Below are 26430 nucleotides of genomic sequence, written 5' to 3'. Positions count from 1 at the left end.
CCTTTCTGTTTCCATCTCCCCCGAATATACGGTTTACCAAAAATCCACAAACCCAATTCCCCACTAAGATCTATAGTAGATGCCACTAATGCACATTGCTACAAACTGTCAAAACAGCTGGCCAACTCTCTGACCCCCCCCCCCCCCTCTAACTGGACTTTCCACATCCTATATAAAAAAACTCTACCCATTTCAAAATCCTCATAGAAAATTTAACCTTAAATAACAGACATATTGGTAAGCTTTGGCACTTCCTCATTGTTTACCAATATACCCTTAATTGATAACTCAACATTCTTAAAAAACGTTTTTCCTTCTGACATCTTAGATCTCTTTTCCTTTGCCATCTATTCTGGTTATTTTGCTTGGAAGAACAAAATCTATAAGCAGATAGAAGGAACTGCCATGGGTTCCCTCCTCTCACCAATTTTTATATGGAAGATTTTGAAAAATGAGCCATAGACTCAGCCCCTCTCAAACCTTCTATCTGGCTAAGATATGTAGATGATGTGTTCTCTATTTGGCCTCATGGCCCAGACACATTAGACGCCTTCCTCTGTCACCTCAACAGTCTACATCCAGGAATCCAGTTCATGATGACAAAGGAAAAGAACAATTGTTTACCCTTCCTAGACACCTTAGTTACACGCCTTCCCAACGGTACACTTTCCTTCACGGTATATAGAAAACCCACGCACACAGGCAGATACATCCACAAACGTTCCCACCACCATCCTGCTCAACAATATGGCATTATTAAAACTCTTACCAAGAGAGCCCACAATCTTTGCTCCAGTGGAACTGCCCTTACAACTGAGCTTGACCACATACACACCACTTTCCTCTCCAATGGCTACAGCTATCACAGCATTAAAAAAATAATCAGCCCCCCCCCCCCTGGCTTTCTCTTCAAAAAGAGTTTAGAAATGCCGTCACCATACCCTACATCCATGGCACATGTGAAAAAATAGCCAAAATTTTAAAAAAGTACAACCTACACACAGCATTTAAGCCCCACCGCAAACGTGCTACCCTTATCTGCTCTACAAAAGATCAGCTCCCTCCTCTCTCAGTGCCTGGAGTCTATAAAGTACCCTGTTCCTGTAAACTGGCATCCTTTGGACAGACAGGCAGGTCAGCTACTATCCGCCTGGAGGAACATAAATCATACATCTGACCATGTCTTGGATACAACCCACAGGATCTCATGGGGAAAAAAACACCATGCTCCACCACAGCAAATTCAAAAGAGAAAGACTATTCTTAGAATCAGCAGCAGCTCTCAGGAATCAACCAAATCTTAACAAATATGGTTGCATTAAGCTTACTAAGATTTGGGAAATGCTTATCACCAGAGGTCCCACTTTACATTCCATGCCACCTACAACTGCCCTTAGAGGGGGCTCCACCTAGATAGGACTTTAGTGTCACACACGTGGTTGGGCTTAGTATTGTTTGTTATTTGTTTTTATGTAATCCCTGAAGATGTCTCATTGACTGAGAAAATATAGGAAGAATTAAATTCTGTTTTTAATCCTTTCTGAATGCTGTATACAATCCATTAAGTCTCCAACATGATGCATAATTCTGCTTAGGTCTAATAACAGTTAAAATCATTTGCACTGGGTGCTGTGCCTACCCTTCACTGACATTACTCCTAATTAATCTTCAGGCATATGGCACTGCTTTAAAATAACACATATACACCCACTACTATCAATCCCAATATCAGGTGATGCAACTCATCATCTTTATTTCTTTTTCTTTAAGAACAACTATATAAATTTCCAAAGTGAAAAGTACAATCCGAATCCATGGTATAATGCTGTTATTACTTAATGATGTTTGGTGTTATTTTATTTAAGTATGAATATACTTTATAACAGAGAAAGAAAACAAAATAGCCAAATTGGAAAATAAGATTTTAATTTTATACAGTATTTTGGGAGAGAATACAGTCTACACAGCCAACTTTGCATTTCCAATAATGTTTTTGTTATGCTGTTTTATGCAATTTTTTAAATTAACATATTCATTATCTAAACCTCCCTCTCACAAGAAAAAAAGCTATATAAAATAGTAGCTAAACCTTACAAATGCTCACTACTTTTTATATCTACTGAGAAAACTGTACATTTGGCATTATATAGTCTTAAAAGAAGAAGAAAAAAAAAACATTTACACAGTCAAATTTCATTGCACATTAATTTGGTCCTATGGGACAATATCCCAAACACGCAAAATACTTAACAAAATTGTTACAAAATTAAAATTTAGGCAGGGATGTTTTATCACATAAACTGCATGCAGTACTATGTGTCAGCATTATGTTGATAAGTATGTTTCCCATTCAATAGCAGTGTAGAATTACTGCTTTGTGTTTTTGCTAGAGCTTAGGCTATGGTAAAAGAAAAAGCAGAATTCTGAGAAACTCAGAATTAACACGAATTGTGCGATCCTATATACTGGTGAACAAAAAGACTGATTAACATTTAACAATTTAATCAAAAAATATATATAATTAAGAAAAAAGTTACTACACAATTCTATTTCGATCTGTTGGATCTTCAATTATTAAAACACTATAGTACAAGCAATCATCTTATTCCCACTGTGAAAATATGAGATATCAACTTATGTCAATATTCAGCACCATAAGACACAGGCAAGCACATCCAATTTCATCACTATAGCAATGCAATCTTGAAAAGACTTTAGAGAAAAAGTGTAAGGCACAAATAAAAATGCCACATTTCCAAATTACCAACACCAGACATACATATTCCTGCTGTGCATCACAGCTTATAATCTGCATGTATATTAAAAAAAAAAAGTTGTAATCCAGAACAAATGTCAGTAAAAGGAGCTGTATATGTAACCAAAATGTGATCTTAATTGAAATGATTTAGTTCCAGTCTTTTTTGAGCTCAAAACTCCATTCCCACTTGAGATGTTCATGTTTATCATCATCTGTAAAAAGAGATTTCACTATATATGTTCCTCTTGCCAACATGCCTGATGGCATTTCATCTACTGGAGTTGTATATGATTGAATTTCAGGTTTCGGTGCATAACTACCCACCATATGAACCATTTTCTCACCTACAAAATAAAACAAGTAATTCTATCATTTAAAATCAATTACAATCATTCCTGAGAACTATTTACCTGAAACAGCATTTATGTCATTTCAGGTTTCTTAGAAAACTAAAATGACATGAATGCTGAAGATTCTAACATTTTCAAATCAAGTAATTAAGTTTTGAGCTAGCATCATCATAAGTATATAGCATATTTAAACACATTTCAAAAACAATAGTGTACAATAACGTTAATAAGCTTCGCCCCCCCCCCCCTTTTTTAAAAAAAGTCTCATTAAAATACGCTCATTATTTTAAATCAACATACTGCATAGTTGAGCATTGTTTCAAAAACTCATCATCAAATTCTTGCCATGTACCCTCAAGGGGGTGTACAGGATATGATAGTACTACATGAAAAAAATTACATCATTACTAACTTCCTATCTACAATTTTGCTCCAAATCAGTCTGTTACTTGTCAAGACTCCAACATTTCTATCATCTAAGGCACTTTGTACCATATCAATTCACCTATATCTTAGTCTTCCTCTGGGTCATTTTGCTGCCAACCTGGCAGAGAACACTTGTTTTGCTAATCTTTCTTCACCCATTCTGTTTGAGTGACCATACCACCTGAGATTAGCTCTGCTAACGCATTCCTGGATGCTGATAATGTCAAGTTCTTTCCTAATATCTTCGGTTTTAATATGATATTCCCATTGATGCCATCTGTTCACCCCTATAATCTTTCTCAGCACTCTCATATCTGCGGTCTCAACTATTTTACTTCTGACCCAGCTCTCAGATCCATAAGTTAAAACTGGTTTGAACACTGTCTCGTATACAGCTAATTATACAAGACAGTGTTCAAACCAGTTTTAACTTAATTGTAGTCGGAACACTACAATTTAGTGTTCCGACTAATTTCTCTCTTATTCCATATGAATTTATTCAGTTGATTTCCCACCATACCAGCTTTGCTGATTCTGTTGTCTATTTCCATATTTAATTTACCATCTTCACTAAAAATCGTGCCTAAGTAGCTGAAATGTTTTACTTGTTCCACAGGTTCTCCATTCATAACGCAGTTGATATTTTCAATGATTCTGCCTATTTTCATTGTCTTTGTCTTTTTATTGCTGACTTTCATACCATATCTATTACAACAGCTATTCAATTTAGTCAGAGAATTTTGCAGACTTGTAGCAGATTTATTTAGAAGTATAACATCATCCGCATAAAGCTGACATTAACATCTCCAATACCACTTTCCTTCATAATGTGATCCATATAGATAATGAATAACAGAGAGAATAATGTACATCCTTGTCTCACACCAGATTCAACATTAAACCATCTTCCTGTACTTCCTTCAATTCTAACTGCTGACTTACAACTCAAATAAAGACTTAAGTATTGCTTGATATAATGCCCCATTGACACCATATAACTGTAGCGTATTGAATAGCTTCTCTCTTGGCACCTTGTCATATGCCTTTTCCAAATCAACAAAACTTAAACATAGATCTCTGTTATATTCCCATGCTTTACGTCTTTTGACGTAAAGATCTGATCCTGACAGCCTCTATTTGGCCTGAATCCAGCTTGTTCTTCACCAAGCTTTTCTCCACAATTCTTCTCAACTGTTTCTCAAGTATACTTGCATAGATCTTGCCAGGAACACTCAGTAGGGAAATACCTCTGTAATTCTCACATTCAGTTTTAGTTCCCATTTTATATATGGGTACCATGAGAGCTCTACTCCAATCATTGGGAATTCGTCCCTCTGTCCAGGCTTTCTGAACTATGCAGTGCAGCCACTGTAAGACTCTTATACCACCATACTTCAGCATTTCTGGTCAAATATCATCTACTCCAGCTGCCTTTCCACATTTCAAGCCTTTGATGGCTTTTTCTACTTCAAGTATGGATATGTATTCCTGCCTGCATGCCTGGTCAGTGTTTTTTACCACTGTGCTGTCATCACTGCTTGTTTCATTTAGCAGTTTTTCAAAGTAATTATTCCATACTTCAAGGATATCCTTTTCTCCAGATTTCAGGTCACCTTTATCATCTCTAACTCCTTTTACAGCACTCTTTCCTCCATTCCTAAGCTTCTTCAACAACCTCCAGAATATTTTGCCACCTTCTTGATATTTATTTTCTATATTCTTGCCAAAGTCCTCCCATGACTTTTGTTTAGCTAGTTTTACACAGTATTTAGCATTCTTGCATTTGTCTCTATATTCTCTAAGAGCACGAGCTGACTTATTTGCCAGGAACTTTTGATATGCTTTCTTCTTTTCCTTCACTGACTCTTTAACTTCTTGTGTCCACCAGGGAGTTCTGAATTTTTTTTCCTTGCACACAACCTCACCACATGCCTCTCTGGCAGAATCAATCAATGTTTTCTTCAGAGTTTGCCTCTGAATCTCCAAGGTTTGATTCCTGTTCTTAAACTCTTTCATTTTTTCTTCAATAATCTTTGTGTATTTTAGTCTACAGTTCACATCTGAGAGCTGCTCAACTTTTATTCGCTTTAAAACTTTCTTACATGTTATTCTTTTCAATATGAAATTCAATTTTATCCTGCTCAAGACTAAATAGTGAATACTTCCAATTTCAAATCCTCTGTACACTCTAGTGTCCTGCACCATGGAGAAAACATCACTATCAACAATAACATAGTCAATGAGACTTATCTTATTCCTTGTCTCTTCTCTCCATGTGAATTTGTGCACATTTTTATGTTGGAACATGGTGTTAGTAATAATCAGTCCATGTCCTGAGCAGAAATCCAACAGATATTTACCATTATTATTTATTAGCTTTGCTCTTTTCTCCAAATTTTCCCAAAATATTTTTGTATGTCTGACAATCATTTCCTACTCTGCTATTTAGATCCTCAACAAGGACCAACTTTTCCTTTTTCATCGTGTCAGTTGCTTTTTCTAAAGCCTCAAAAAATTCCTCCACTTCTACTTTAGTAGAACCTTCTGTGGGACCATAGGCACAAATATGTCTCATTGTCCAGTTCCCCATTCTGATATCTGCCCACATCACTCTACTTGAGACTGCCTGCTATTCAAGAAGATTAGCCTCGTATTTAGTGTTGAATACTATGGCTACTCCTTCATTTCACTGATTGTCATTGCATGAATATAACATTTTATATTTATTGCTCAGAAAGATCTCACCAGTTTTTGTCTTTTTTGTTTCAGTCACCCCTATTATGTCAATCTGGTACTTATCTAATTCATCAGCTAGCTCCATTTCTTTGCCATTCAGGCTTCTTATGTTGGTAGTACCTATCTTTAACTCTGGTGAAAACTGTAATTTTATATCCAGCTACACTAGCCAGATTTTAACAAGATTCACCTATCCTATAATACAAATGTTTATGCAAAGAGCCACATAAATATGCAGCCTAAAGTTGTGAGAAAGATTAAGACTGGCTAGAATTCTGATAGTAACTAAAGCTAGGTCCTTTTACTGGAGGCCTTAAAAAAAAAAAGAGAAGTACTGTGTTCGGGATGAAAAACGAGACACCAGATTGTTTAATCTTAACTTACAGTACTAAACATACAATCAAATGGGATAAAAAAAATTGTATCTTCTCTAGCTGTTTTTCTTTTATACGAGTACCAACTCATGAGAGGCTGTGAACGAACAATGCATTATTTGGTTAAAACTCTACTCTAGAGACCAAATGTAGAACTTTTATTTTCAAGTAATTGCAGGATTATTTAGTTAATTTGGCTGTAATTCAAAATAAACCTAAGGTGAGTGTATTTTCTCTATTAATTGCATATGTACCTCTGGTCAATTTCATGTTTTGCAGATGAAAAATCCGAGCAGTCACTTCTGACCTCAGACAAGTAATATCACATTTCTGGGAGGAAAACCTCTATGCAAGACTAGCTAAATCACTTTCAATTGTGAGTCCTACTAAAGGTTCATCATATCCTAGAATGATCACAAGACATGAGATTTGAATCCAGGTCTTTCCAAATGAACAACAATGTATCATTCTGTTGACTTTGAACATGAGTTCAAAAATGAACAGTTTTTAAAACAATACAACAAAAAAATGCACATAATTTGAATTAATCAATTCATTCATGTAGGTTTTCTGTGCTATTCCTGTCTTATCTTAAATCATTACAGAAAATGACCTTCCACATCTCAAATCCTTTTTACCAATAATGATGATATACTCCATTCCTTCATTCAGCAAAACTTGACATTGATCTCCATTCCATTCTAAACTGAGTTGAAAATAATCTGGCAAGTATCAATACTACCATACTGCAGTCTTGTGTTACTTTTTTTTTAATATCAAATACCACCCACAACAGGTTGTACATTAACAACATTAATTCCTTAGGTGGTCTAATGATTAGCCTGTTAGATTAACTTGATTAGAGATTAACCCTGTTCAAGTGATCAATAAAACTTATTTTCAAGCCACCTCAGGAGACCTTTTTTTTTTTTTCAAAGATAACTATAGTAACTCTTCCACACTATTATTCATTTTTAAAAATTACATTTATGATTATTTTTGTTACATTCTGCAAGATGTATGTAAATGTTCATTACTGTAAATAAATGGAAACAGTGACTTAATACAAGTTAATTATCCAGCAGTACAAAAAAAGGAAGAGAGATATATCAAAACTAAAAATATTAAAGAATGTAAAATGATAATCAAATACACTGAGTGTTGACAGCAAAATCCATTCCTTTAGCCTTCAAAATAGTCTCAATACTTAAAGTGGGAGTCATAAATTTGATAAGGTACTGAAAGTATTCCATACACCTATAGTTCAGTCAGACTCAACTACATCTTACAGTTACCTCAGACCAAACTGCAGCATATTGATCTATAATGAACAGTTCATTTCAATCATTCAATAGATACTCAGCTTGGTTGAGAGCTGGTGATTTTGTAGGATAAAGTGCAATAAGGCCACATTTATGGTCTGTGAACCATTCTTAAACAATTTCTGCTTTGCAGTAAGTGCATTATCCTGCTAAAGGAAACTTAGATAAATAAACCAGAAGCATGAAGGAGCACACCTATTTAGCAACAATCTTTAAGTAGAGTAACATGTAGATATCACTCCACTGGTATGAACCAAGAAAATAACATAAAACCACAACCAACCAGCCATCAGTGTTCCCACCTGGAACTACAAATCCACTGATTCAAACTGCTACTGCTGTCAATGTGAAACAACTGAAAGTAAAATTAGTCAAATCTGGTGACCAGTGACTTTTTTTTTTACTCATCTAGTGTTGCTATTCTGCATTCCTTTTACCCATAGCTGTTTGTTTGTATTGTCAGGAGCAGAATTCGAATCTTCTCTTCTTCCTCTTGTGTCTTATCGCATCTATTTGGCATCAGCCTTTTGCATGATGCAACTTTATGCACGTAATCCCAACTGAATTGTCACAGAGCCTGACATTGGGGGGAAAAGGTATTTTATGTCTGCGTGTGTGCATTCACTGAGCTGGTTTGCCTGTTCTGAGGGACGAAAATCCTGAGTTTCCGGGAGAGGAAAACCTCCACCTCTGCATGAGACTGGCTAATTCACCTTTAGTCAAAAGAGCCCAGATAAAGATTTCCTCACGTCACGGATGGGAATCGAACCCAGGTCTTTCCGAACAAAGAGCTTCGCCTATACTGACTTAGCTACGGAAGCTCTCAGGAGCAGAATTGGAATAAATTCTAAATAAAAGCCATTTTTTTATGTAGTGATTAAAATTTTAATAGAAATGTTCCTTTGTACTAATTTTTATTTAACTATTTACGTATATTTCAATTCAGTGAGATGTGACAGGAATTTCACAAGCCTGTTACAGCTGTAGCAGGAGATACAATATTTCTTTACAAACTACTGTTATAGTGAGGCACCAAATGTCTGGTTGTAGCCTGCTCATTAGATTGAATGAATCTTCCAGCAGTCCCTAACAAGAGCACGTGTCTCTGGATGTTTTCCAGTTGTTGGCTCATTTTCAGTATACTGCTGTGCATGTGTGGCACCCAGGGGCGTTGTCAGGTTAGATTGCCCTGAGGCAAAAATTTAAACATCTCTCTCCTCTGATGTATAATAATATTAATTAAATGCTTGCTCTATGGGGATATCGCACAATAAAACTGTTTATAAGCTCTTCTATATTTAAATTATAAGCTATGTCTGCTAGACCAACCAATCTTTCTTGAGTCACTGCTGTTTGCAAATAATTTTTAATCAGTTTAAGCTTGGAAAAACTTCTTTCTGAACTTGCTACGCTAACAGGAATTGTTAACAATACCCTTATGGCTGTGGTTACGTTGGGATAAATTCTACAAGATTTATATATATGATAAAATTTTGTGAGGACCACTTTTCTCTTGTATTATTTTTGAGAGAATTTTTAATTCTTCAAATAAATCTATTGCATCTACATCAGATGTTGCAAAATATCTTGTTGCCCTAATGCAGTGCTTACTGCAATATGGCTAAACGATCACCCTTAATTAAGCGACACTGTGAGGCAGGCTGCCTCTATGCTACACCCTGTCGACAGTACTGATGGCACCAACACCTACCATACTGTACTCAATTACGTCAAGTGGAAATTGGCCCACCACAAGAACATTATTGCAATGAATTGTGCATGCATCACACACACCTAGCACATGCTTCACTACTTTATACAGGCTTGTTGATTTACACAACAGGGATTGGGGGGGGGGGGTTGCTACAAATTGACCACTCAATGTATACAATGAGATGCCAGTTTTCCTTACCTTAAAAACCCATGGGATGCAGGATCCTGACAGCTCAAAGAGCCCAATCAATTTTATAGCTTCAAGTTAAGGGAAATGTATATACTGTATCTGGTAGTCACAACTCTTAATGTTCAGAAGTTTTTAAACAAACTTTTAAACATCATGTGTATGTACGAGGGGGGGGGGTCTGGAAAGTTCTGATAACACCTAGAACAAAAATTATATTAAAGCAATTGATGTAAACAAGAAAGAACATACCAGTAGCAGAGTTATGAAGGTAACTTATGTTCTTTCTTGTGGTTATATCAGCTGCTTTAATATAATTTTTGTTCTACGTGTTTAACAGAACTTCCCATCCCCCCACCCACTTGTATATTCATTCAATAAATGAAGCAGACTGGAAGTTAATCAAACAATCAGATCATTCATGTGGTTTATGAAGCAACAACCACTGGTTAAAAATTATTAGGAAAAAAAATCAAATTAATTATTACATAACACCTCCAGGGAGTCCAAAGACTCATCGAGGGAGGGCACCTACTCTACAACAACTCTGTCTCCCCCACTACAATGAACTACAACACTGCCATCTACCGCCCACCGCCACCACTAGTATTTTCACAGGCCACCACAAACATCCATGCCCATGGTGAGATTCAAACGTGCAGCCTTTTGGCTGGAGAGCGGATATGCTAACCACTCAGCCAACCAGGACAGCGATTTGATAATGATTTAGAACCAATTCATTCATTCATTCAAATGGTTCAAGTACAGTACACTCTCACTACAGCAAACTCATGGGGTCTACAGGAATAGTTTGCTATAATGAATTTTCTTTATAACAGCATCGTGCCTATGGAATTTCAAATCAGGGCTTTTCAGTTGCTATAGCAAGCAAGTTTGTCACAGTAGTGTGTGCCATAGTGAAAATGAATGTAATTGAATAATTATTTTTATTGGATTATGCCAATGCAGCATTAACAAGTTTTTAATTTCTCAACTTTCTGCTATTTATGGTATTAGTGCACTATTATTTTCACCCATATTATTTTGTGGGTGAAAATTTCATGGAAACCCATCCATAAGAGGTTGGTCAAAGCTAATACCATGAATGGGCAAAAAGGAACTTGTTTGCATTTATCTTGAAAATGTTGTGGATTGCATTCCTTGGGAGACACGTAAGATTGCAGACTGTTCCATGGGGCAGCAGTGGAAGGGATGAACAAAGAAGAGGAGATATTTGTTTGTGAGTTTGGAGATGAACTGTGAGGGAGTATTGGTTAGTTACTGCATGTGTTTGAATTGATTTTGACAGAGGGGGGGGGGGTATTATTAATGCTAATTCTGATGAATAACTGCCAGACAAGCATTTGTAGAAGATGCAAGCAATAGAAACTGAACACCTGTGTGAAAGTTGGTAAAACATATCCGTCAGTGGGGATCACTGATCAGTCTGACTGCCCTTTTCTGTACAGAGTCCAGGACCTTTAAGGAGCTCTTGTGGACACCACCTCAGATATGGGAGCAGTATTCAATGGTCAGACGGATTTGTGATTGTATAAAGTTAGGAGTTGTTTGGAGTTACAGTATAAGCAAAAAAAGAAAGAAAAATAAATCTCATCATGCATGGGGATTTGGATGTTATCAAAAGTAAATCTTGAATAGAAGGGTTCTTTTTTGTGTGTGTGGTCAGAATTGACCAGATTATCCAAACCCCAGTGATGAATGTTTTGGAGATCTGTATTGAAGGTGGTAGTGGTTAGGTGTCTGGAGATTGTGGTAATTTGTGCATTGCCAGATTTGTCGAATCAAATGAAAGGAAGGAATAAAATGCACTGTAATCAGCTAAACTATGTATTGAGTTAGTAGTTAATCTGCTGAAGTAAGTAATTTATATATAGAAGGAATAAGTATTATTTCTGGGAAAATTCCCATGTTACTCCTCTAAGTAAATACTATTTTTATGGCTATTTTTGTTTAGGAGTACCACTTGGGATACTTCTAAACAAAAATAGGCTAAATAGCCATAAAAATAATAGAAGGAATAGGCTAGGTGAAAGAGCAGCTTGTGGGTAGGTGAAATAACAGCACCGTCTATTATAAAAATAATAGAAGGAATAGGGTAGGTGAAAGAACAGCACTTTGTGGGACCCTGCAGTGGTTGTATACTTATTTTCTAAGTAACCATCCACCATTACCTGAAGTGAGCATCCAGTCAGAAAGCTGGCAGTCCAACTGCAAAAGTCAGGGGACAGACCAAATGATGGGAGTTTACTTAACAGACTTTTGTGCAAGACCCAGTCAAATACATTGGAGATATCAAGGGCGACCATTTAGGACTCAAACTTTTCCATTAAGTGAGGATCACCTGCTGACTGACTGATGGAACCCATACTGGCAGTCATTTATTAGCTGAGAATCTTCAAGATAGCATAGCAGTCGAGTGTTGATAGCTCTTTCCATTAGTTTGAAAAGAACTGGAGTAAAAGAAATTGAATGGTAGTTTGAGAGTACTGAATTTTTAAGGGATAGGTTGAATATGAGATAATTTCCATACTGCAGAGCAGATACCAGTGTAATAAGAGTGTAAAAAGATGATATAGAATGAGAGTCAACTCTGGAGCACAGACCTCCAAGTTAGACCAGGAGACTTTTTGAACTCCAATTTGAGTAAAATTCTCCTGATCTCTTTTTGGTGAAAGGGTATACTGAGTGTAGAGTGTGTGTGGAATGGTTGGAGGATATTTATCAAAATCAGCAGTAAAAGAATTGAAGGAGAAGTAGGAAGTCAGGCAGCTGGCTTTTTCTGCAGGTGATGCAACAGAGCCAATCAGGACACAATAGTGGTTGGAGTTGTTGGGCAGAAGTTGTGACCAATGGCTTTGGCTGGAGACCAGAATGCACGGCTGCCATGTGGACAGGATGCAAGTTCCTGCTTTTAGCTCTTACAAAGTCATTTTCTTGCAAATCTGGGGCAGTTTAGGAGGATGGACTGTTGGATACCAGCCAGTTATGGTATGCTTGATTTTTCTCTTGTACAGCTTTGACACACCTGTGGTAAAACCAAGGCTTAGATAGGGGACTGGAACTTAGGGTGTAATGGGGGAATAAATGTTTCCATGCCAATAAGAATTATTTCAGTGATATGTTCAGCACATAGGTTTGGGTCAGATGGCTGGAAGTAATAATCCATTCAAGAAAATATGGCATAGTAGTTGCACAGATTGTCCCACTTGGCTACCTAGAGAATAGATCACCATTAACAGTGTACTTGGATGGGTCACTAGTGAGGAAGAGGTCCAAGGTATTTTGAGAGTGGTTGGGTTTCCTGGTATTCAGGTAAGCATGTGCACTATTTGTGTAAGGTTGTTGGTAATAGCAAATGACTCCTCTCTACCTGCTTGATCTGTGCAATTGGGGTAGAAGAGTCAGCTGGTGTTGTGAACATTAAAGTCTCTAAAGAAAATGACCTCACCATTAGGAAAACTGGATTGAAGGACATCAAATCTAAAAGATCAAACAGTTAGCGGAATTATGGGAGCAGTAGAGACAGCAAATTAATAGAACTTTTTTTTATGAGTCCCATAAAATAAATCTGAACATATTTATTCTTTCAAATGATGTACAACTACCAGAAAATAAAGATCTTGAAGAAGGCATGAAATGCTGTTCTTGTTTTAAAAGAATAAAGAATAGCTCAAGTTTTTGTTAAGAGAAAATTTCAGTAGTAGTTTTGGTCTAGTGTTTATTTAACAATGTTTGTTCCTATCAACAGATGAAACTGAAGACAGATCATTCTGTATCAAGTAGGAAGTGGTGTTTTTCTTCTAAACAGTGTTCTTCATGATAGTGTGTGTGTATTACAGAATACTGAGGACAAGAAGAAAATTATTTCAACAATGAAAGAAACTGAATTCATGAAATGAAGATTTGTTTAGAGAACTGTAGAGAGCCAACAATTACTCTAAGTGTTTTCTCTTCTTTCTGAAGTAGGGTAATTCTTCTGAAAATTGTTTATACTGAAGTTTACTAAGGTTGCAGAAGTCATTATATTATTTGAGAGTTAACAAAGAGTGTTAACTTTGAGCCAGAGTGAAATGACTCTTGGAACTGATTGCAGGGAAAAGTTATAGTGGTTAATCCTAGAGAGGATTAGTAAAGGGATTTGTTTCTTTTGTTTGTTGTTAAAATAATTTTTATTTTATTATTTTTTTTATTCCTGAAATTAAAATTGGTATAAATGTGACAAAGCATATTTTTAAATGAATTTTTTGAAATAATTATATTTATATAGTTATTTAATTAAACTATGTTTCATTTGTATTACATTCCCCTTGTCTTATTTATAAGACTAAGATAATCTTTGATATCATTGATAATTGATATCAAAATTGGAGATGTTAATGTCAGCTCTTTGCTTTATGCAGATGATGTTATACTTCTAAATAAATCCGCTACAAGTCTGCAAGATTCTCTGACTAAATTGAATAGCTGTTGTAATAGATATGGTATGAAGGTCAGCAATAAAAAGACAAAGACAATGAAAATAGGCAGAATCATTGAAAATGTCAACTGTGTTGTGAATGGAGAACCTGTGGAACAAGTGAAACATTTCAGCTACTTAGGCACAATTTTTAGTGAAGATGGTAAATTAAATATAGAAATAGACAACAGAATCAGCAAAGCTGGTATGGTGGGAAGTCAATTGAATAAATTCATATGGAATAAGAGAGAAATTAGTCAGAACACTAAATTAGCTGTATACAAGACAGTGTTCAAACCAGTTTTAACTTATGGATCTGAGAGCTGGGTCAGAAGTAAAACACCTGACCAAAGACTAGAGACCGCAGATATGAGAGTCCTGAGAAAGATTAGAGGCATGAACAGATGGCATCAATGGCAATATCATATTAAAAATGAGGATATTAGGAAAGAACTTGACATTGTCAGCATCCAGGAATGCATTAGCAGAGCTAATCTCAGGTGGTATGGTCACTTAAATAGAATGGGAGAGGAAAGATTAGCAAAACAAGTGTTCTCTGCCAGGTTGGCAGGAAAACGACCCAGAGGAAGACCAAGATATAGGTGGATTGATACGGTACAAAGTGCCTTAGACGATAGAAATATAAGATCTGATAATGTTGGAGTCTTGACAAGTAACAGACTGATTTGGAGGAAAATTGTAGATAGGAAGTTAGTAATGATGTAATTTTTTCATGTAGTATTGTCATATCCTGTACACCTCTTGAGGGTACATGGCAGGAATTTGATGATGATGATGAGATAAGTGAATATAAGGTGTGCAATTTTAGTAGTTTGGAAGCAGCTGAAAACAAGAAATTAGAATTTTTGTTTTCAAAGTAGATGAATATATTGGAAAAGAAACTAGAATTTTTTTTTTTTAAAGTGTAGGAATAAACAAAAACACTAATGAAATATATATATTTCATTAAAATATATATATTTCATTATATATAATGAAATTCATTATATATAATGTTTATATGTTTCATATTTCAGCACAGTAAAGAACTGATTATTGTGGCTATTTGTTATTCTTGATGTATAGGAAAAATGCACATTTCACATTACAGAAGAGATGTGAAATGTATTTCCCCCCCCCATTAGAGAGGGAGGGAGGCCATCCTTGGAAGTTCTATAAGAGCACTGACAAAGGAATGAGGAACAGATTCTCTACACAGATAGGTGGCAAGCAAATGGAATGTGTTCATAGTATATGTTAGACATGATACTGGTAAAGTGAGCAAGTTTTCTAACTCTATGCAGATGTATTTATATTGATAATATATTCCTACCCTCCCCACTACCACCACCAAAATTTATTAATGATGTGTTTATAACACTAAACAAGACAGAAGCATACTCACACTGAATGCCATGTCGATATATCTTTTGAACATATTTCAGTCCTGTCACAATCTCTTTTTGAACATAGAAATTAATGCGAACACGATACTGGATACCTTCTTTAACAATAAATATCTTTTTTTTTAATGATTCCAAATCAGCTAAATAACAAGAAAAACTATTAATAAAGTGATATATAAAAAAAAAATAAATTAAAAAAACACTCATGCTAACTAATTTTAGAACCACTTTCTTAGAGATCACTGGTCATCTCTGTAAATACAAAAGATAATACAAGTATAAAATTAACATGCAGGAAAGCTTGACAACAATCAGATCACATGAACTGCCCAGTTTGGATTTCAAAGAGGATGGATTTCCCCTTTTGGTATACAGACTGATGTACAATATGGAACCACCCATAATGAAATATGGATGATCGCATGTATGAGACAACCCATATTTTATCCCTATTTCATCCAAACACAAGCAATGCTCCATTTATTATCTTTGATAATACCTCAGGTGGAAGAATATTTCCACATATAACTACAGGATCTATCCTCCAGTGATGAGACCTCAAAGATAAAAACTGGTCTCTGCATTGCATTATATAAGCTCTGAAAGGAAGTGCATTTTGCATTATGGAATATACAGAGCAAAGTGATGGTAAGCCAACTGCTCTCTCTCTCCACACACACACACACACACACACACACACACACACACACACACACACACACACACACACACACACAAAAAGTAGCTTTGACATTATAAAAATTCACATACACACATTTCTTTGATTATGTTTGGATAAACTATGGATGAAAACAAATAATTTATCAAGTACAGTAATCTACCATTTATCTGACTTTCAAAAACAGCAACCCTTCAATGAACTGGCTCATGCATGTCTTTCCCACTGTGGTCAGATAAATGGCAAATTACTGTATGTATAATTTTCAACACAGTAAACAAATTTTCTCATCTATCTCAACTATAGAGTAAAAAGGTAATACATCATTCTGCTACTTGCATTTGAGAAACACTATCAACAGCAATCTATTTCCCATTCACAAGACAAAAGAAAATTTATGGAAATCATTCTGAGAAGAGTAAAGTTTAAAACGTGATAGGTTTTATATTTTGTCTCTTTTTAATATGCAAAAATAGACTAGAATATGTGTAAATATATAGATTTTGTTAGCTTATATTTGGGAAATACATGGGATTTCCCAAATACACTACCAATAAACCAAACTAAACCCTTTAATAGCATAATGTAATTTCTGTCGTGGCACACCTGTGTTCTTAATGCTGGACTCTCATGTAATTGACCATAAATGTGTAGTATTTTACAGTTTACACTACATTGACTATTATAATTCTACTATAATATATAAGAGTTGGATAAAATAATGGAAACACTAAGATATTTAGGAAAAGGATTTGTTTGTGTTGGCTATAATGAAAAAAGAAATAATAAAAAAATATAGTAGTAGCACTGAATGTTCCTTGTTTTGTTTACACTCTATAGTTCTCATGCAAGTGCATTAGTGATTGTACCAAGTGATAATTTGTGCTAAAAAACCTGTTCCCACAAAAACTGTCTGACATGAGCTTCATAAATCCAATATTCATGATAGAGCTGCAATTGCTAAACCTCTGATTCGAAAACTGGAAATGTGTGATATGGTCAGATGAGTCGACCTCTGCACTGATTTCTTCATCAGGACAAGTTTATGTTTGGAGAACAAGGAACCCAACAATCTGGAATGCACTGTGCCAACAATAAAGCATTGGACGGTCTGTGATGGTTTGGGCAGCAATATCATGGTATTCCGTTGTTCACATTATTATTCTTCATGATAGTGTAAAAATAATCATAATTAAAATTTTGAATATTTTTACGAATTATTTATGTTAAAATGTTTATTAGTTTTAGTTTCATAACACACATTGTTGGCACTTGCGATGTGCCCGTTATTGAAATTGTTTTGTCAAAAATGATATGTAAAGAAGTTAAAAAATTGATGTACTTACCAGATTTGATATTTGTATTACTTAAAAGAATTTTATTGTAATTTAAAATTATCAAAAGTTGTGTTTTTATGAAGACATTCTCTCTTGTCGCTAACGGAGACAACGTGCCAGCCATTACACCTAGTTTCTCACTTGCCATTTTCAAGGAGTGCGCATGCTCGCCGAGACGTTTGATGTGTGATTGACAGCTGACAAGTTCGGTATCGAAGCAAGGAGAGAGTAAACAGGAGAGCGTTTGGAAGGAATTTAGAACACAGGCCAGCAGATATTTAGATTCAGAGGAACTTAAGTTTTATTGTGACAGTCAGAGGAAAATTAATAGTATATTCCGAAAAAGGAATCGTGGAACTATTAAGTTTTAATGTGGAATTAGTATGTGGATAAATAAAAGGGAAATATTGCTATATTCGTTTTAAAACGGAATATTGGAGGAAACACTAATTGAAAGATTTATAGTAGATTCCGAAAAGGAAATCATAGAACTGTAAGTTTTTTTTATTGGAAGAGTTAAGACTGTCAATAAGCATTTAGTGAATAAAAGAAGAATTTGTTATTTACATTCAAAAGGAATGTTCGAGAAAACTCTGATTAGGAAGTTTCATCTGTATTAAGGACGCCGGATCTGACTATTATTTCTACTGAAGAAAAGAGACAGAATTAAATTCGGAAGAATTAACGTGTGCTACATAAGTGATGAGAAAGGATCCTGTAAAAATGAAGAATAAAGTCATATGTCTTTGGAGAAGGGCCTTGACAGAGAGAGAAACTGGCTATGAACATTTTGTCATTTTGAAAACAAAGTCTTTAGTCTTAAGGGTAAGTTTATTTTAAAAAGGCCTTGGAGCCAATTAATTTGTAGTTAGTTATGTAATATTGTTTGAAGTGTATATATATTGTTTTTGTTTTATTAAATGTGTTTATTTTGTATTTGGTCTTGAGTCAGTGATTATTTGGATTCTGAAAGAAAGAGTTAAGATCATTGCACCAATTGGAGTGAACCCTTGTGCACATAATAATATGTAGGTACACTCGGAAATAAAAAAAATAATTGTTAGAAACAGATCATCTCTATGGTAGGATTAATATTAAGATAATATCTATGAATAACTGGAATATAAAAATCCCCAACAATCTGGAATGCACTGTGCCAACAATAAAGCATTGGACAGTCTGTGATGGTTTGGGCAGCAATATCATGGTATCCGTTGGTCCCATTATTACTCTTCATGATAGAATTACTGCAAGTGATTATTTCAACATTTTGGGTAATCAAGCACATCCCATGATCCAAACTTCATTTCCAAACAACAATGTAGTATTCCAAGACAAGAATGTCCCTAATAACACCTCCCTCTTAGACTGTACAGTCATGGTTTGAAAAGCATGAAGGTGCTTTTCAAACCATGACTAAACTTCAACATCTTCCCTTTGAGTTTACAGGTCACCTTTAAATGATGCACAACTTTTTTTTTTTTTTTTTTTTTGAAAAACTTACTTTTCAATATGAAATTAATTTTTAACCTACTCAAAACTAAATGGTGATCACTTCCAATTCCAAATCTCCTGTATATACTTCTGTATTTCAATTTCCATGCCTGTTGCCATTATTCATGTCGAAGTTTCTGGAACAAAGAACTGTATACGTGTGACCGGCAGGCACATGAACGATATAAAGCGCAGGCCAGAAGGGTGACGAGTGTGGTAAGAAAAGCAAAAAAGGATTACGAAAGAACATTGGCCATGCAGGCTAAAGAGAATCCTAAACAGTTTTTTAGATATGTAGCAAGTAAAAGGAAAAATGTACATGGCAGAATGATTTTAAAGAATGCCGATGGTAGGGAGGTAACCGAATCAGTTGAGATAGCTGAGTTACTGAGTGAGCACTTTGCAAGAATATATCATCCAGGTGGTGACATTGCAGAAACGAATAAACCAGTAGATTATACGGGAATTGTGGTGAATGAAGTGGAGGTGAGTAGTCTATTGCATAACCTCAATGTCAATACATCTGTGGGGTTGGATGGTATACCAGCTCGTGTAGTACGAGAAGCAGCTAATGAATTGTCAGTACCCTTGACCATTTTGTTTAATTTGAGTCTCGAGTCTAGGTTAGTCCCGAGCGGGTGGAAGGAGGGGAAAATAGTTCCACTGCATAAAGGTGGTTCCAAGACCGCTGTTGTAAATTACCAACCGATTAGCATATCAGGAATCATTGTTAAGGTCTTAGAGAAATTAGTCAAGAAAAGAATACAGGATTGGATAGATGAAAATGGGATATTGTATGGGGGACAACATGGTTTTGTGAAGGGTAGATCATGCCTCAGTAACTTGCTCACGTTTTATAACACAGTGACAGCTGAACTGGATAGGGGTAATGGGTTTACAGTGATACTACTGGACCTTGCCAAGGCCTTTGACAGGATACCACATGGAACCCTAATCAGTAAATTGGAGCAGATGGGGATAGATATAGGGTTGGTAAGATGGATAGGAGGGTGGTTGAAGGAGAGATACCAGAGAGTGGTTTATTCAGGAGCGGAGTCAAAAAGACGTCTTGTGACTAGTGGAGTGCCGCAGGGCTCTGTTCTTGGACCACTGCTTTTCAATTTGTTCATCAATGATATTGGAAAGGATTTGAGAGGAAGTGTTCACTTGTTTGCTGATGATGCAAAGTTGGGTAGAGCAATTGTGAGTGCACAGGATGTCAAAATTTTACAGGATGATTTGGATAGTTTGGAAGACTGGGCTAGGAAAAATGGATGTCAGTTTAATGTGGCAAAGTGTAAGGTTATGCACTTTGGGGTGAAAAGAATAGCAGCAGTATATCGCATAGGTGGAACCGTACTCCAGAAGATTGATGAGGCCAGGGATTTGGGAGTGCTGGTGGATAGGGAGGCCAGGTCACCATGTCACCAAATCACTTGGCTTATGAAAAATACTTTAACATGCAGAGAGAAGCAAGTTGTTGTTCCTCTGTATCGAGCCTTGATAAGACCCCATCTGGACTTCTGTGCCCAGTTATGGGCAGCAGGGTTTCTTCGTGATGGGGAGGAAGTGGAGAGGGTCCAGAGACGAGTGACCAAGATGATAGCAGGTCTGTGGAATGAACCTTATGAGAATAGGTTGAGGATTTGTGGGTTGCAGAAATTGGACGATAGGCGAAGGAGGGGTGATATGATTGAGACATTCAAATTACTGAAGGGTTTTTATAAGATTGATCCAGAAGATATTTTTGAAAATATGACTGGTGGTGGGAGGACTAGGGGCCATGCATGGAAGCTGGGCAAGAGCGTGGTTGACAAGGGTGTTAGAGCTAGGTTTTTTAATTGGAGAGTGGTGAATGAGTGGAATAAGCTTCCAGAGTCTGTTGTGGGTGCTACGACCGTGAATGAGCTCAAGGCAAGATATGATAGATACTGTGTAAATGTTGAATAGTTGTTCCAGACATGATGTTAGGGCCTCCCTCGATGAGTCTGTCGACTCCTTGGAGTTTCCCGGAACAATAATAATACACTGGAACCAATAAATAATTTACAAGCTAAAATAAATTATTTACACCCAACGTTTCACTAGCATTATCAGAGGCAATTTAACACTACACACTTGTTATCCAATACATCAATTTACTTGCCTATAGTATAAAAACCTTACAGTATCAATTTAAAAACAAAACTTGAAGTCTGCTTGAAAGCAATACAAGTTGGCTACTGAAACTGTGTCCAAACTGAAAATTTATCCATATACACCAAGACTATACTATATGGGCTATCTAAGGCCAATAATCCTGGAGCACCTCATTGTGGATGCCATAAGTTGCCCCACCTATACACTAGCAAAAACACATCGACAAGATATCGTCATACATAAAGACTCCACACACTTTAAAATGACTATACAAAATAAGCTTTGATGTCATCCCTTTTTACAAATGCTTCAGTATACAAGTTCTCCTGTCCAAAATTTATTCCCTGACAAAATTCTTTAAGCACTGCTTAAATCAGGGTATTTTAGCTAGAACAGCCAGTTCTTTCACACAAATTTAAGGTGTTACAATGGGCTCACCACTTTTACCTCCTTGTGAATTTATACATGGAATCAAATCTTCAGTACTTAATTCGCCCCCTCCTCCCCTGCCTCAAGCCCCAAGTTGGTTGAGGTATATAGATGTCTGCCATTTAGCTGCATGGCCTACAGGCTCTGATTAAACTTTTTACATTTCCACAATAATATCCATTGAGGAAGATATGTATTCACTGTGAAAGCAGAAAAGAAGGGGCTCTTGCCTTCTTGAATACTTTAGTTACAAGGCAAAGCCTCCCCCACCCCACACAGAGGTAGGCAGATACCTACATGCCACTCTGCACCACCATTCTGTCCAGAAACTTGGAATTTTCAAAACTTCAGCCTCCAGGGGAGAGCACATTTTGTCCCCAGGCCCAACAAATCCTCCTCCCTCCCCACAAACCAGACCATATCACTATATCTTTACCCTACATCAAAGGCACAACAGATAAACTGGACTCCCTCCTGAAACAGAACTGCATACAACCTAAACAAAATATCCACCTGCCAAAGACAAATCAAGGATCGCCCTGATCATTTGTCATAGACACGTAGCTTCCTCCCAGGTATCTACAGCATCCACTACCAGTGTGGAACTCAATATTTTGGACAGATAGGATGAACTACTTTGGTCAGGAAAAAAAAAGAACATAAAAATACCTCTGGAATGGAGAACCAAAAAGCAGACAATCTCAACATTCCTTAGATAAAGCCCACTTCATAAGACAGAAGAAAGCAAGGCTACTTTACTGTATGCACACACATGAGAGACCCTTCGGCACTTCTGCGCATGTTTATTATCACACGTCAGAAAATTAACTCTTCTTTTATGAAGATGGCCAGCCTGGTTGGCCGAGTGGTTAGCATATCTGTTCTCCAGCCAAAAGGTTGCAGGTTCAAATCCCACCATATCATGGATGTTTGCGATTGTCTGTCAAAACACTAGTGGTGGTCTGCGGTAGATGGTGTTGGTGTAGATGATGAACATGGTCATAGTTGGTGGATTGAGTGGTGGAGACAGAGAGGTGTGGAGTAGGTGCCCTCCCTTGATGAGTCTTTGGACTCCCTGGAGGTGCTATGTAATAATAATATTGTAGTTTTTAAAGTGGTAATTATTTTGTTTGTATAACAATTGGAAAATTTTAAGTATAAAGCACATGATTTCACGTGTTGGTGACCAATTCGTACATCCTTCATTTCTTTTCCCCCTTCAGCATGAATTGACTCTTCTTGGCAGGTTGCCAGACTAGGGTCTTGGATCTGTGGTTGGACAGTACAAATCCTAGTTGAAATCAGAGAGACTATTCCTGGAAGCAGTATAAATTCTACAGAACCCAGTTAACTGTAACAGAATGGAAGAGTATAATTTTAAATAGATTTTGGTGCATTGCCCTATCTACCTATTGGCATTAAAAACAGGAATCACCATGACAAGCACCACTGTCACCCTCCATGTATGTGACTGTCCTTGTTATTCAGGTTATTTTAGTTTGTGTCTTCACTGAGTATATAGTGTTAAATTGCCTCTGATAATGCTAGCAAAACATCAGCTGTAAATAATTAATTTTAGCTAATAAATTATTTATTTGCATTCTAGTGTCTCTTATTCCAGAAATTTTCAAATGAATATATACTTTGTGTCCTAAGCCACTATAAAGAAATAAGAATTCAATGAGAGTTCTTATTTCTCTTGATGTGAAGTTGTGCACATCTTTATGCTGGAACACAGTGTTAGTAATGACACGGGCATGATCTGAACAGAAATTCAGTATTAGCTTTGCAATTTTCTAAAATGTTCCTGAAACATTCCTGTATGTCTGATATATATTTCCTACTCTGCTGTTCAGATATCTAACAAGAAACAAATTTTCCTTTTTCTTCATGTTGGCTGCCTTCTCTAATGACTCAAAAAAATCCCTGCACTTCTTTCTTAATAGAAAGAAGTCAAGCACAGACTACATCATTCTTAAGTACTCTGTAGTGAAAAGGTGTATAATCTTATTATTAAAACACTCTAGATCAGAGATAGTAGTTGAAAGTTTTTTTTCACTTGGTTATAGGTTAAATTAAAATTGACAAGAAATTTTATTATTGTTTAATCTTTGCTTAAATAAACTTGGATAAAGGATAAAACAAGAATATAATTATCAAGTTTAATTTGACTTGCCATCCTGAAGGTACTGGTGATGTAGCTAACACACTGAGCAAAAAAAATGGGAATGAAATAATGTGGCTGCAACCCATGTTTTTATAAGGATGAGTAATTTGCATTATGTGTTGACCTATTGATTGTAGATCAATTTCTATTGGATACTTGAAATTCGATACCAGAAAGCCTATTACATGAAATTCTCGCCTTTAGAAATACTGTTAAAAAAAATATTCATGGAAAACATTTTATTTTGTTATGTAGTACATATAAAACTGATACATACAGATTATGATGTTTAATAGCATTAATAGTTATGTAATAGTATGTAATATTACTTTTAAATTCATATATAAAAATTGATAGCTTCACATGATCAATTTGAGTTGTTCATATTAAATCAAGAATTTTAACAAAATTATAAAATCTACCTAATTTCTTAAGTTTTAATAAAGCATGTAGAGCTGTAGAGGAAAAAAAAAATTATCAAACTGAAAATTGAACTGTAATTTAACATTAAATGTACAAAGAATATGGCACCAACAGAGCTAAGTCAATCATATTGCATATAATCAATTTATCAAATCAGTATGAGGGGAAAAAAAACAATTCTGACCATCAAAAAAAAGCAAAACTCAACTTGCTCTTACAAATTTGTATACAAAAAGTATGCAAATCTGTTTCCATCCATCCCTTCTATCCTTCCTAAATGCTCTACCTACTTGTTAAATCCAAAACAACATCAGGTCTTCCTTCCACTAGCATTACTAGATTGTCTACAATCACTTTGCCTGGATTTTCTGGATCTATAAGAAAATAATTGATCACTTTAGAATACATTAAATATGACTGACATTAGTTATCAAACAATCAGAACATTCAACATTAAAATATTGCAATGAAACACTTTATGCAACTGTGAAGACTCTTTAGCTTTTATCTAACACAACGGCACGACATTATATGATATGATAGTGCATGGGAGGTGGTTAAGGAGCGTTTGCATAAGGTAAGCTGACTGTATACCTAGAGTCCGAAGAGTAAATCAAGCAGTGGTTAAATGGATGAATAACACCATTAAGCTTGAGCTGCAAAAAAAGAAACAAGTGAAAACAACTGTGAAGGGAATTTAAGGAGAAAGGTGACCTGCAGGCACACGAACAGTATAAAGTGCAGGAGAAGGGTAACGACGTGGTAAGAAAAGCAAAAGCGGATTATGAAAGGGAATTAGCCATGTAAGCTAGAGAATTCCAAACAGTTTTTTCGATATGCAGTAAGTAAAAGAAAAAATGTATACGGCAGAATGATTTTAAGGAATGCCGTTGGTAGGGAGATAACCAAATCAGTTGATATAGTGGAATTATTGAGCAAGCACTTTGCAAGAGTATATCATTCAGGTGGTGATATTGCAGGAATGAAGGAACCAATAGCTTATACGGGAATTGTGGTAAATGAAGTGAAAGTGAATAGTCTTTTACAAAACCTTAATGTGAATACATCTGTAGGATTGGATTGTATACCAGCTCAGTTCGTATGTGAAGTGGCTAAAGAATTGTCAGTGCCATTGACTATTTTGTTTAATTTGAGTCTCGGGTATGGGTTAGTTCCCAAGGGGGTGGAAAGAGGGGAAAATAGTTTCACTGCATAAAGGAGGTTCCAAGGCTGCTGTTGCAAATTACCGACCAATCAGCATATCAGGAGTCGTTGTCAAGGTTTTGAATAAAGTAGTCAAGAGAAAAAATACAGGAATGGATAGATGAAAATGGGATACTGTATGGGGGACAGTATGGCTTTTTGTGAAGGGTAGATAATGCCTCAGTAACTTGCTCATGTTTTATAACACAGTGATAGCTAAACTGGATAAGGGTAATGGGTTTACAGTGATACTGCTGGACCTTGCTAAAGCCTTTGACAGGATACCACATGGAATTCTAATCAGTAAACTGCAGTATATAGGGATGGATATAGTGTTGTGTCCCATCTTACGATTATTATCCTATCTAGTGAAGTTATGCTTATTTATATTCAACTTTTATCTATGTACGAGATATCACCCAAAAATACAGATATTTAAGTTATTTCTTCCCTTAGTGTCCCTAATATTTATATTATACTGTGCCTTTTGGGACATTTAGTTTGAGATATTAAATACAAAAACATGGAGAAATCACTAAAATATGTCTGAATGTGAAACAATATTGCTTTTTACACATTAACTTCCCGCGTAATTAGGTTCATACGTTTTTCAAGTGGTGCATTGGGCAGCAATTTCAGACAACTGTTTTATCAATGAACAAAGGTTTATTAAACTCATTAGCATGGTACAATTCAATTTCTAATATAATTCAATTCAATACTAAGAAACATTTACAAAATAACATTAGCTAATCGCAAGTATTTGGCTATGATCCTATATGGGTATTGTGATCATACTGCTACAACAAA

The 26430-nt window shown here is 35.9% G+C and overlaps 1 protein-coding gene across 1 annotated transcript in view; it reads right to left on the bottom strand.

Annotated features, from left to right (window-relative positions):
- Window positions 1-1909: 1909 nt before the first annotated feature.
- Window positions 1910-26430, bottom strand: part of LOC150094863 (rho GDP-dissociation inhibitor 2-like) — a 68191-nt gene continuing 43670 nt past the window's right edge. Inside the window, exons 3-5 of the mRNA XM_090411270.1 lie at window positions 24708-24791; window positions 15749-15889; window positions 1910-3102 (exon numbers count right to left, since the gene is read on the bottom strand). Of these exons, the coding sequence (XP_090267396.1) occupies window positions 2906-3102; window positions 15749-15889; window positions 24708-24791 (422 nt within the window). The 3' untranslated portion in view covers window positions 1910-2905. The remainder of the gene's footprint in view (window positions 3103-15748; window positions 15890-24707; window positions 24792-26430) is intronic.

The sequence above is a fragment of the Typopeltis vanoorti genome, chromosome 21 (assembly GCF_054136105.1).
Source record: "Typopeltis vanoorti isolate ZY-2024b chromosome 21, IOZ_Tvanoo_1.0, whole genome shotgun sequence".
Lineage (NCBI taxonomy): Eukaryota > Metazoa > Arthropoda > Arachnida > Uropygi > Thelyphonidae > Typopeltis > Typopeltis vanoorti.
Note: the sequence above shows the minus strand (reverse complement) of the source record. Positions and strands in the feature narration are given on the sequence as shown.